The 13,535-nt window shown below is 46.9% G+C and overlaps 1 protein-coding gene across 4 annotated transcripts in view; it reads right to left on the reverse strand.

The window, feature by feature from the left end:
• Positions 1-13,535, reverse strand: part of kcnd3 (potassium voltage-gated channel, Shal-related subfamily, member 3) — a 124,904-nt gene that overhangs the window by 12,074 nt on the left and 99,295 nt on the right. For 2 of the 4 annotated variants that reach the window (XM_085343834.1, XM_085343835.1), the window contains exon 2: positions 13,227-13,389. In XM_085343834.1, the coding sequence (XP_085199960.1) occupies positions 13,227-13,389 (163 nt within the window). Of the gene's footprint in view, positions 1-13,220; positions 13,390-13,535 lie in introns of all 4 variants that reach the window. The other 2 variants (XM_085343833.1, XM_085343832.1) reach the window with 1 other exon arrangement.

The following is a 13,535-nucleotide window of genomic DNA, read 5'->3' on the forward strand; positions in this document are numbered from 1 at the left end:
GAGAGCGAAAACAATTGTTAATGCCACTAATCCTCATAAACTGCTTGAAATAATCACACAAGGCTTCATTCTACTGAGTTTCTACACATTTAATTTGGTCTTTTGAGTATAGTAGCTTTGCAGTAGCTTTTACAGTAACTCGTAGTATGTAGGTATAAAATGGCTTCAAGTACATTTGACAGGAAGTAGGGAGATTATTCACAGAGCCACAGGGGAATCTAGGAGAATACCAAGGGTACATTTAAAAGTTAAGCTAGTTTAATTCCTTTGTCCTTTTTCCATTCTGTGTCACTTGGCCTTTGTGTTTCTTCATTTAAACCTTCCCCTCCTCCAGGCATGTTATATCTGAAATTGTAATTTGTCCTACCTAAGGATACTAATACCTTCATGCAAATGATCACAGAGAAGAACTAATGCAAACGCTGTAGACCAGACTCTGTTTTTTGATCCCGTTAGGAGGCGACTGAAAACTGATGCAGGACAGAAACGGTGACACTGGAGACTAGAGGGAGGCAGAATAGACAAGCTAATGTCTGTGTCTCAGCTGTGTGCTTCCTGTGCCACATACAGCAACTAGTGGCATCCTCATGCATCTTTGCTTTGTGCGGTAAGATAGATCAGGGGCTGTCTCTCTGCCACCACCCAGATGGATGGCTAATTGTAATGGGAGCCCAGAACAGCTAACAATTAGACTCGAATGAAGATGGATGCGAACAGGGGGGTATGACAAGAGCAAAAAAGCACCTAGATGTGGTGGTGGTGGTGGGGGCGAAGGCAGAGAAAGATACGAAGAGGACAGCAGATGCTGGAAAACGCACTTCCTCTCCTTAATAATTCCTCCTCCTCCCTGTCCCCCCATCTGCTCTCTCTTTGTCGTGTAAGTACTGCAAAAGCTAATCTCAAATGGCTATCCTATTTTACTCTCAGTTAAACACAGCCTTATTCTAAGAAATGATCTGAGGAAGAACAGATTTTCTGTGAAACATAACCATTTGCTGATAATAAATGTGGAGGAAATGACATTTTGCTATAGTAAATGACCAGTAACACTTGCTAAATGGTTGGTTAAATGACAGAGAAGGTCATATGTCATTTGCAGTTAAGAACACTACATATTACATAGATGGCAGTAACGGGCTGTTAAAGGATATAGCATGCATAAGTAATTAATGGCTCTAGTTGGACATTAGAAATCAGACTTGTGAAAAGCAGTGACAGAGTCGTCTATACAATGAGAACTATTCATCATCTGCTGAGGATAACATCTTTATTAAGTGACAGATGGCTCGATGGCAATCTAATGTGCAGGAAACATGTCAGTAGCAGTTCTTAAAAAGGTCAGTAAAATCCCGAGTTGCTACAGCTAATCACCAGGTTGCCAACAATGCTGCCATCGGGTGTATCATCTCTTATCATTTAAGCGTTTAACCTAAACTGGAAACACCTTTCCTTCACTTATGATCTAGCTAGTCATGTATACAGTTACAGAGATTGATGCTCATATTAAACAGGTCAAAGTTTCAAATAATTAGGTCAGTGTATATACGTGTACATACCTTTTGAGAGCAGGCTAAAAACAAAAGCTCATTCCTTGGACTACTCTACATTCCTAGTTTCCCTGTGAGGGGCAGTAAGTCAAAAGACAGTCAGCTGAAATGGACTTACTGCGAGACAAGCTAAAAAGGCTAGTTTCAGGCTGAACCAAGTTCCAGTATAAAACAAATAAAGATGATTTTAAAATTTTAATCATGGTGTTTGTAGCAAAGTTACCCTCGTAAAGAGCTTTATTCTACATGTCTCAGTCACACATTCATACAAGCACACCTAACTTAGATTAACACATATTCATACTCTGATGCTGCAACGAAGCATCAACTTGGGGTTAGTATGTTGCCCAGGAGACTTTGGCATGCGGACTGGAGCAGCCAGGGATTGAACGACCAGCCTCCCAATTAGTAGATGACCTGCTGTAGCTCCTAAGCTACAGGCATGCTGATAGAGTGCGAGAACAATTATATTCAGCTGGAAGTGAGTACAGTACATTGATATTAAAACACAGCCAGTGTTGGGAAGGTTACTTTTAAAATGTATTCCATTACAGAATACATGCCCCAAAATGTATTCTGTAACGTATTCCATTACGTTACTCAATGACAGTAACGTATTCTGAATACTTTGGATTACTTAATATATTATCGTGCTTTTTACAACAACATGAATGTACTATTGCTGTGTGATTTATTACTATTACTGAAGGTCCGCGACTCCGAACTGTAGTAAAGGGACCTCTGACTAATACGGCGGGGTCCCTGTCGGCTCGTAGCCGAAAAATAGCTTTACTTTGTTGTGTGGGTCAACTTTGCTAGCAGAGACAGAGAGAGGCGTTGAAAGGCTGCTCCAACGCAACTTATTGTTTTCGGAGGAAAACACGAACACTGTGTACAGTCGAGTCTTAATAGCTTACTTACAACTGGGCTCGTCAGGCTCTCTTCTTGGCTGCAGTGGTTATTATTATATTTACATGCTTCCAGCTCCCGTTTTTCCTCGATGACAACTCGTACCTTTCCACTCCCCTTTTTCTCCCTCCTCGCGCTCCCAGACCCATAACGTGTATGGCAGTCCATTCTCCCTGCAACACGGACTACACTGCCCATGATGCTACATTCTTTAGTGCGATGTGTTCACTGCTACAGATACACATGTGGTAAATGCAGACTACAGATACCATGGCAGTGCCAGGATTGTGAGTGATTGCTGAAAATGTTGAAATGTACTCACTCACTTTTTATTATTATTTGTAAATATGTGTACAAATGGTTGGTTTTTTGTACTGTTTTTCAATAAATCTCAGCAACAAAGGAAATACACCCATGTGTGTTGATTTCTCCCTAAGATGGCAAACTGAAACACTCCAAGTTTCCTTGTGGCTCAGGAAACTAACCACTCCAAGTTGGTGACTTTTGGAGATTTATTTCCCTGGATGATTGAGAATGCATCAAGACGAACACAAAAGGAAGTTCTGTCATGGTCCTGGGTCGTTGACCCAGCGTTTTGTGTTTTGTGATTATTTCCCTCTGTTCTAGTTATTCTGTGTCCTCCCCCCTTGTGTCCGGTTCGGGTTCTAGATTTCCTGTTTTGTTCTGAAAGTCTGTGTCTGTTGTCATTGTGTTCAGCTTGTGTCCTCCAGTCATCATGTGTATTCAGATCAGCTGTTCTTCCCTCCTGTGTGCGATTACCCGATTACCGTGTGTGTGTATATATAGTGGGTGTCGGTCTGTGTTCGTTGTCGGCTCGTCTGTGTTTCTTGGTATCCTGGTCCTTGGTCTGCGTCTCTCTGCTCCGCTCTCCGTTTTGTAAGATTTCAGGTTTGCTCTTTAGTTTCTCCCAGTTTAGGTTTCCGTTTGTAATTACTCGTGCTTCATTGCCTGTTTTTGCCACTACCACCCTGTAAATAAAACGTCATTCGTATCATCAGTTTGCTGCATTTTGGGTCCTCCTTTTCCTCCACACCACACGGCTCACTCCGCCAGCCATGACAAGTTCACAGCTTTTAGCAGCCCCCCCATTCACACACCCCCACTCCCCTCCAGAATTCTCAGGTAACAACCTAATTTACATATGAATGACTAGCTTCCACTTGGCTGAAGCTAAACCCTAGCTAAACACCTACCAGCCATTTGGCTGGAAGGCGGGTTTTAAAGGTAGAAAAGCCAAATGGCTGCTCTCTGGGACTCTATTTACAAGGCAGGCAGGAAAGGCGGCCTTATTTAAACACTATCTGGGAACGTGAAATCATCTCAACAACATCTCCCACTAAAGCTTGCACAATATGTAATTCAGGAGATACTCCATTGATTTTGAGAACAAAAGCTTAAATGCTGAGCAACACTTAATCCCATGTGCTAATTAAAGGCAGGGATGGTGCAGACTGCATCTCCTAAATGCTAAAAAAAAATATGCAAATCTATCATCATCTTTGGCACTTAGACCTTGATTTTACCATAGTAATAACTCTCTTGAGGATTAAAGCATCCAGGTGCAATATCATTATGAAAGCACTGATAAGACTTTTTAGTCATGCTGTTATAAAAAGGAGAAAAGCTGTCTATGGGATGTAGGGGTGCTTGAGCAAATCGCTGACCTCACAGCAGGCAAGCCAAAGAGATATCAAGTGCCTGAAGGAGTCATTTAGTACTAGTTAATGAGAACAGCACTGTCATGCTACAGTGGTCTGTTGGTGGGTACTATGGGGGTCTTGTACTGGGTGATGTTCGGGACACTGCACCACAATGCAGCTCAGAGAACAGCTAAGGTCACTCAGATTAACGCCTGACAGGAAATATGGCTTTTGCACCCAGACATGCACGTATATGCATACAGATGTGGATGTGCACATATGCAAACAGACATACACCTTCCTTCCAGCAAGCATCTCATCTTATCATCTCATCATATGCAATAATACTAAATGCAATAATCCTTTCTGTCATCGTTGTATTTTTACTCAGTTGTATATAGTATTTGTATTTGTATTCTATTTTTATCTTATTGTATATTTATTTTATTTTATTCTACTGTATATAGTATTTTATTTTATTCTATTCTGTACAGTTGTGTACTGTATTTATTCTTATTGTATTCTAATTTTTGCCTCATAACTTTTGCATTGTCCACTTCCTGCTGTGACAAAACAAATTTCCCACGTGTGGGACTAATAAAGGTTATCTTGTGGTGGACCACTAGAGGGCTCCACTCACACCCAGTGTAGAGGAAGTGTGTTCCTGTGTTTTGTGGCGCGATATGCGCAGTTGATGTTGGAGACGAATAAAGAAGGAGTGAGAACTGAGAGCTGTGTCGTTGATGCTTACCTCCACATTGGTGACCCCTGACTCGAGCATGCAACGGGCCGTAGATAACGCACACTCCGCTATGGATGCATCAGCGGCCGCCGGACCTCCGCCTCCTGTTGCAGCTACGTTCGCTGTGGCGCTGAAACTGCCGGACTTTTGGCTCCATGACCCCCCGTCATGGTTCGTACACGTGGAGGCTCAGTTCGCCCTTCGCGGCATCTCGGCTGACGACACGAAGTATCACCATGTGGTGGCCTCGCTCGACCCGCTGGCCAACCGTCGCGCGATGGCGCTCCTCCGGGACCCACCCGCCCAAGGGAAATACGCCGCCCTCAAAGAGCTGCTTCTTCGGCGCTATGCCCTCTCCGACGCCGAACGAGCCGAAAAGCTCCTCAACCTGTCAGGCTTGGGTGGCGGTACCGCGCTTGAGCTCATGGAGAACATGCTATCGTTGCTCGGGCCGGATGACGGTGGTTTCCTCTTCGTGCACCTCTTCCTTCGCCAACTACCGGCCGCCGTGAGAGCTGTCCTCGCGAACTCTCCGCTTTTGCCTGCGAAGGATTATCGCTCCCTGGCTGAAGAAGCGGATCGCATTCTCCTGGCTAGCCGCACTTTCGACGTTCACGCCCTGGCTATGGACACGCCGGCGGCACCTTCCACGCCTCCACCTGCCTCCCCCGGAGCATCCGCCCCCTTGCTGACGGCAGGGATTGCTACACGCCGGCACCGCGGAAAGAGCATCTGTTTCTACCATCAGCGTTTTGGCGACAGAGCGCGTCGCTGCCTGCCGCCTTGCGCTTTCACGGCCCAGGGAAACGGACCCGCCAGCGCGCCGTAGCAGCCGCGACCGCTGGCAATACAGAAAGGCTGCTCTTCATAGAGGACTCGCGCTCCGGGAGACGTTTTCTCGTGGACTCCGGCTCCCAGAAGAGCCTCCTTCCCCCTACCGCTGCCGACGGACTAGCAGCGAACTGTGGGCCGCAGCTCATTGCAGCTAACGGCTCTCCCATCAAAACGTTTGGGGAAAGGTTGGTGACTGTTTGTTTTCATGGCCGGGATTTCCAGTGGAACTTTGTTGTTGCTGCTAGCTCTGTACCTATTTTGGGTGCTGATTTCCTGTGTGCTCATGGACTACTTGTCGATGTCGCTAACAGACGTTTAATCGATGCTCTCTCGTTTTCTTCGCTACCCTGTTTTACTCGGGCCGCCGAGCCCCTGATTCGGGCTAATGTAGTGACCTCCGGGGATGCTTTTCAGCGTTTGCTTTTAGAGTTTCCATCGCTGTCTGTCGCTAATTTCTCTAGCACGGTAACGAAGCATGGGGTTGAGCATTATATTCCCACGGTCGGGCCCCCGGTGTTCGCGCGCCGCCTCGACCTCGCGAAATTGTCCGTCGCTCGGGAAGAGTTTGCAGCCATGGAGCGCCTTGGCATTGTACAGCGTTCGAACAGTGCATGGGCCTCTCCGCTTCACATGGTGCCCAAATCGGACGGTCGGTGGCGGCCATGCGGAGATTTCCGCCGTTTAAATAATGCCACGGAGAATGACCGTTACCCCATCCCCCACATTCAGGATTTTTCTGCCAATCTCGCCGGAACGTCGATTTTTTCTAAAATTGACTTGGTGCGGGGGTATCACCAGGTTCCCGTGCGCCCCGAAGACGTTCCTAAAACCGCTGTCATTACCCCCTTCGGCTTGTTCGAGTTTTTGCGCATGCCGTTTGGCCTGAAAGGTGCCGCCCAGACCTTTCAGTGGCTGATGGACTCAGTTTTGCGTGGGCTGCCGTTCGTTTTTGTTTATCTGGACGATATATTGGTGGCCAGCTGCTCAGCGAGCCAGCACGAGTCCCATCTGCGCCAGGTTTTCCAGCGTTTGGAAGCGCACGGCCTGATCATCAACCCTTCCAAGTGCCAGTTTGGGTTGCCTGTTCTGGATTTCCTCGGGCACCGCATTTCCGCTGAAGGTGTGGTTCCGTTGCCCGACAGAGTCCAGGCCGTTTCGGCTTTCCCGCGTCCCACGTCGGTTAAAGCGTTGCAGGAGTTCTTGGGGATGATAAATTTTTACAACCGCTTTCTCCCCAGAGCTGCCCACCTGCTACAGCCACTCTATGCTGCCTTAAAAGGTAAAACAGCCAAAGATCCGGTTGACTGGCTGCCTGAACGCGTCCGTGCGTTTTCCGCAGCCAAGTCTGCGCTGGCTGACGCCGCCCTGCTGGCCCACCCGCTTCCGTCGGCGGAGATCGCGTTGACCACCGACGCCTCGGACGTGGCAGTGGGTGGAGTGTTGGAACAGCGGGTTTCAGGTCTCTGGCAACCGCTCGCCTTTTTCAGTCGTACGCTCCGGGATGCTGAACGCAAGTACAGTGTTTTTGACAGGGAGTTGCTGGCCCTGCACCTCGCAACACGGCATTTTCGTTTTTTCCTCGAGGGTCGCAACTTTGCTGCGTACGTTGACCACAAACCTTTGACGTTTGCGATGTCCAAGGTCTCTGACCCATGGAGCGCACGCCAGCAGCGCCAGTTGGCGGCCATTTCTGAGTTTACCACAGACATTCAGCATGTGGCTGGTAAGTCCAATCACGTCGCTGACTGTCTCTCACGTGTGTTGGTTTCTCCGGTGTATGTCGGCATCGACTACGCTGCCATGGCCGCCGAGCAACGTGCTGACCCGGACGTCCTTGCCCTTCAGTCAACAAAAACGGGCCTCGTGCTGGAGGACACCCCGGTGTGGGACGGCGGTCCGCGCCTTCTTTGCGACGTTTCCACCGGCCGCCCCCGCCCGGTGGTTCCCCTTTCGTGGCGTCGTCGTGTTTTTGACTCGGTGCATGCCCTCTCTCATCCCGGCGTCCGGGCCTCGGTCAAGCTGGTCAGCGCCAGGTTTGTTTGGCCGGGCCTTCGCAAGACGGTGAAAGAATGGGCGGCGGTTTGTATCCCATGCCAACGCTCGAAAATCCACCGGCACACACAGGCACTCCTCGAGCCTTTCCGTGTCCCGGGTAGGCGTTTCGATCACGTTCATGTGGACCTGGTTGGTCCCTTGCCGCAGTCACAGGGTTTCACGCACCTTTTGACTGTGGTGGACCGCACAACCAGGTGGCCGGAGGCGGTACCCCTGGCGTCCACGACAGCGGCGACGGTGGCCAGGGCATTTTTGTCAACGTGGGTTTCACGTTTCGGCCCCCCTGCTGACATTACCTCGGACAGGGGCCCCCAGTTTGTTTCCGAGCTTTGGTCTGCTATGGCTGACGGCCTGGGAGTCAAGGTCCACCGCACCACAGCATACCACCCGCAAGCTAATGGGATGTGCGAACGGTTTCACCGGTCACTTAAGGCCGCGCTCCGTGCTTCCTTGACAAGTGGCGACTGGGTCGAACGTCTTCCGTGGGTTTTGCTGGGTTTGCGTAGCGCGGTTAAAGAAGACCTCGGGGTTTCCCCGGCTGAACTGGTCCTCGGCCAGCCTCTCCGGGTCCCCGGGGAATTCTTACCTGAGAGCCCTCCCCCATGTTTCGATACCTCTTTGTTGCCTTTTCGCCCCCCAAGAAACTCATTTCCTGTTCCTGGTCCTGTGCACCACTGCCTGCCTGACACCTTTGTTCCGAGTTCATTGGACTCTGCTCGTTTCGTTTTCGTCAGGCACGATGCCCATAGGACTCCGCTGCGTCCACCATATGACGGGCCATTCAGGGTTCTTAAACCAGGCAACAAACATTTCGTTTTGGACTTTGGCGGTCGGCAGGAAGTTGTCTCTGTTGACAGACTTAAGCCTGCACATGTTATGCAAGAGGATCAGGTGGTCCCGGCCCAGGCCCCTCGCCGCGGCCGCCCACCTGCCACCGGGCTGATGGATTCTGTTTTTTCCCCCAGGAGCGACCCGAAATCAACGGAGTCCGAGTTGTCTTCAGCTTTTTCTGACCGCCAGTGCCAGCCTCGCTCCCGGGCTGGGTTGCCCTCTGTCAGTTCCCCACCCCCCCAGTTCAGCCGCTCCGGCCGTTTGCTTAAGCCCCGGGTCCTGGACTAGTTCTGCTGGGTGTTCGGGGGGGGGCATGTGTGGTGGACCACTAGAGGGCTCCACTCACACCCAGTGTAGAGGAAGTGTGTTCCTGTGTTTTGTGGCGCGATATGCGCAGTTGATGTTGGAGACGAATAAAGAAGGAGTGAGAACTGAGAGCTGTGTCGTTGATGCTTACCTCCACAATCTTATCTTATCTTATCTGGGTAATAGCTATTTCAGGAAAGAACACAGCGTCGGGACAAACACTGCCTCCAGCTCTACCCTCTGCCTATGCTCCCTCTGCTTCCCCTGCTCACCCTCTGGCCTTCCTCCTCACTGCTCCTCTGCTTTTCTCTTTTCCTCACCTATACATTTCATCCTCTCAAACTGCTTTTCTGGCTAATTTTCTGACTTTTCAGCCATCCTTCCATCTTCTCTTTGTCTCTTTTCATCCTTGCACCTGCGGTCATGTCACCACGGAGGCTTGCTCAGCAGACAAGCTTACAGTTAGTTAAGACTGGGTGGTGGGTAGGGCTGCCACAAACGATTATTTTGATAGTCGACTAGTCACCGATTATTTTTGCGATTAGTTGACTAATCAGATCATCATCCATTGAACGTAAAAGTACAGCTTATTGCACCAGCAGCATCTGCTCTTATATAACTATCATTAGCTTACAGCTTTAAGTGTTTAAGGTCTGTGCTAACTAAAAATAAAGACAAGATGATAGTTAATTGAATTCTAATTAAATGTGCAGATTGTTTCGGTGGAGTTTAATAAACTCAGCCGATTTACTCAGGAACAAATAAAATACTGAAAAAAGCCAAACAATAACATTTTTAAGTTATCTAAGTGACTTGTATATGTTTAACCTGAGTAGGGCGGTGGGTTTGAAAACGATCTGCCGGGAGTCCGGTGCTCTCATGGCCCCCGGCTAGCTATCGAGCTAGCGGGTAACAGACGCCTCCGAAAACGTCGGAGCGCTTTTGAAAATATGCGGTGTCTTGATAAACTGAGCAGATATTTGAGGTTTACACAGCTACATTCTCGCCTGAAAATATGTTAAACGTTTATTTTGTGACCCAGAAAGAATAATAAGAGTAATATTAAAACTAACTAGCTGCCGCCATTGTTGACAACTGCGCTGGGCCGCGCTATGAATTCTGGGACACAGTTTCTTCTTCTTCGGGGTTTAACGGCAGCTGGCATCCTTGTACATGCAGTGCTGCCATCTTCTGTTTCAGTCCGTTATTACACTCTTAAATCCTGCTACTTATTCCTGCTTTTGGGATCTTACAAAGCTTCAAATGACGCGTCGACTATTAAATCAGTCGTCGACGATTTTGATAGTCGACGTAATCGTGACTAGTCGACTAATCGTGGCAGCCCTAGTGGTGGGCAGCCCACAGTTGCAGAACTTTAAACAGATTTAGAGAATGTGTGCTGAGATGGATTGCATTAATCACAGAGAGGGTGAGAAAAAAAGGGGGACAGGGAGGGGTTAGTGGTAATGGATGGAGGCAGGGGAGTAGAGATGAGTGAAAAGGTCTAACAAACAAGTGAAGGGTGTGAGGGAAAAAGCCTTAGTTGGAGAGGTGTGAATGGCAGTGATGAGAGAAAGGAATGGACTCTGAAAATATGTGTCAGTGTGTGCACTGTATGTTTGCCAGCTCCAAATAAACCACTATCTATCTCACGAGAATAGAAATGGTCAGCTTTGCCCGCAGACTATGATTACTGGCCCAGTTTTGTTTGTGAGCCAGCCGATGCTGCTACCCAGTTTCGCTCACAGACACATCACGATTTTATAAAGGTCTAAAGACCGGGCTAGACAGGATCTTTAAACCATCTACCATTAAAATTTCTATAAATCTGTTTTTGAGTGTTTTTTATTGCTATACTTACAAGGGTGAAATCTCACAAGGACGGACTGAAAGAGAAAATTATGCAAAGAGGGGAAAATGCTGATATTCACTTCTCTGACAGGGTATCTTAGGATTTAGGATTGGGTTTTTGGATGAGATTTGAGTAATGATAACATTTAGCTTGTGGATTTAAAGGACTACTTTGGCTTGAGGGAACTGATATTTTACATAATAATAAGAGCTCATCCTGGGTGAACATAAAATTAATGCAGGCCATGGATATCCAGGGGGCAATGAAAAAACTCATTAACGTGGCTTTAAAACCTCTGAAAATCTTGCTTTTTCACCCTCAAATTACTATAATATTGATAATTCAAATGCACAAAAAGTCAAATAATCTTTGTCTTTAGGACCGAATTTTTGTGATTTGATCAGATTTGTTTCACAATGGGAGCAGGATTCACCAACCGTAAGATGTTTAATTTTCACTCTGGTGTCACTAATCATAATAACAATAATACTTTATGAAAGTTTTATATTGTATGTTGCACCCAGAGCCTTTATTTATGTTAATAAATCTCATACTAATGCAGAAGTTTGGCGTTAGAGATGGAAAATGATTTTTGTCTGGTGTTTATATAATCGATCTGTTAATACTGCCATAATAAATGTGTTATTAATGATACAGCCAAGTGAATAACACTTCCCAGAGTTTAAACAAGGCAACATCAAAGTCAATCTTATCATTTGTTACAATGACCATTATTACAAAAACCTTAAAATGTAAACAGATTTAAAAGTTTGATTTAATTGATTCTTTTCCCAGGCGGAGAAATTAATCCCTTTGGAATTATGTCAGGAATTGCATCTGGCATAAAAATCTGCCAAACCTGCCACGGTGACGAATCCTTCTGAATAAAGGAGCAGGCAAAAATCTCTAAACGTTTTCACACATTTGCCCCTTTGTTTGGACTCCAGCCACGATCCTTTCTATGCACTACCTGTTAAAGTACATGTGAGAATGCTAAAGGCCAGTGTTGTCAGATCAGACGCTAAACAGTCCTTAACCTTCTAGTCCCCTAACATAAACTCCATGTAATGTCCCATTGTGCTGATTTGAGCTGATGTGAGAATAGCGCAGTAATTGACCAGGAGCGAGCGGTCGCCCTGTGTCTCTTGTCACTCTCATGCTCTGCTCAGGCAGTCTAATCCAAACCTGGCTGACACATCCTATCTCTCAGCGTGCTTCATGTAAGAAAAGAAAAATCCAGACAATGTCCTATTCTGATTCTTGCAGCATTTTACGTGTCACAACCCCTTACATCACCGTGACGCCTGTCGAAAGAGTTTGCAAAGTAACGTTTGGAGCCAGAGCCTAACTTTGAGGCGATGTGATCGCTGCGAAATTTGTAAAATCGAGATTATTACAGTCACGTTTGCTTGGCCAGTCTCGCACGTTTTCACTCAGCAGCACTGCGGCTGTCCTGAGGGAAAACTTTGCAGTGGCTGTTCGAGACCTCTGAGTTAATGAGGGATATTATACCAGATGTTCCAAAACTGTTTTCTGACCCTAGGTGGCTTATGAAATTGGCCTACATATGGCTACCATATTAAATACACTCAACAACCTTAGCCTGTCCACAGATCAATTATGAAAGTCAGAGACTTGCTACATTTATTTAAAAGAAGAAAAAAAACCATTTGTGGAGAGGAATCGAAGACAGAGGGACAGACAGGATCCCCCAGAGGATGCATGTGACTGGGTGGCTGAACTCCTCGCTCCAGGAAAAACAGCTACAAACATCCAAGAGGCAACACAGAAAAGAAGTTGTGCTGTGACTGGACTCTAAAAATGAAATGACTCATAAAACAATTTGGCCTGACAAACTTACTCCTAGGGCTATCGAAACTGAAAAAGTATAACCCCTCCTCTTTCATAATTTATCATGATATACAGCAAAGGCCAAACTGCCATGCGGAAAATGACATTAGAGTTTAAATCAAATACGGGACGTTCATAAAGGTAAATAAATGCAGCTGTGGGGGGAAAAACAGCTTCGCAGGACTGAAATGCCTTGTATGAGATTTAGGGAAGGGTAATTTTATCCAGTGTAAGGAGGTCACTGACCTGCAGGAGCATGAGAATATCTACTTAATGTTGCACAAAAAGACGAGTGAAGATATAAATACTCTGGAGGAAAGAATCCCCCCAAAGTGAATCTATTTATTAAGTTAATGGAGAAATAGAGAATTTCAGTTTGCATATCAGACAGACTATTAAAGTTTGACAATACTCACTGGGAGCAGTGGGTACTGCATACTACTGCTAATGTGAAAATACTGTCAGTCAATGTAAATTATACAAACACGTTAATCTTAAAGGGATGACCTGAACCCTGTGGAGTCCTCCCCTCCTCTGAGGGGTGAGAGAGATGTCAGAGCTCCCCTGTGGGCTGGAGGTCTGGAGATCCAACCCTCTGGGACCCCGCTGAAGAGGAATAAAACTGTGTTCACCTGTACCTTCTGCGCCCGCCGCTTGTCTGCTCTCTGGTTCTGGTGATAGATGCGGCTAAAGTTGGACACGATGACAGGGACAGGCAGGGCAATTACCAGCACCCCGCTCAGAGAGCAGATTGAACCAAAGATCTTCCCCGCGATCGTCTTAGGAACCATGTCTCCGTACCTGCGGAAAGCGACAAGGAGAAAGAGATAATTAATTTAGTAAAACACCTATTGCATTTAATAAAATCTGTCTGCAGTAGCTCAACTTTCTAGTCAAGCACAGCCGACTTGAGGTCATTCATTCAAATCCCACAGAAGCACATGCTA

Source organism: Diplotaxodon limnothrissa, linkage group LG20 (genome assembly GCF_057381915.1).
Source record: "Diplotaxodon limnothrissa isolate DT_005_m linkage group LG20, D_limnothrissa_male_GT1.1, whole genome shotgun sequence".
Classification (NCBI taxonomy): Eukaryota; Metazoa; Chordata; class Actinopteri; order Cichliformes; family Cichlidae; genus Diplotaxodon; species Diplotaxodon limnothrissa.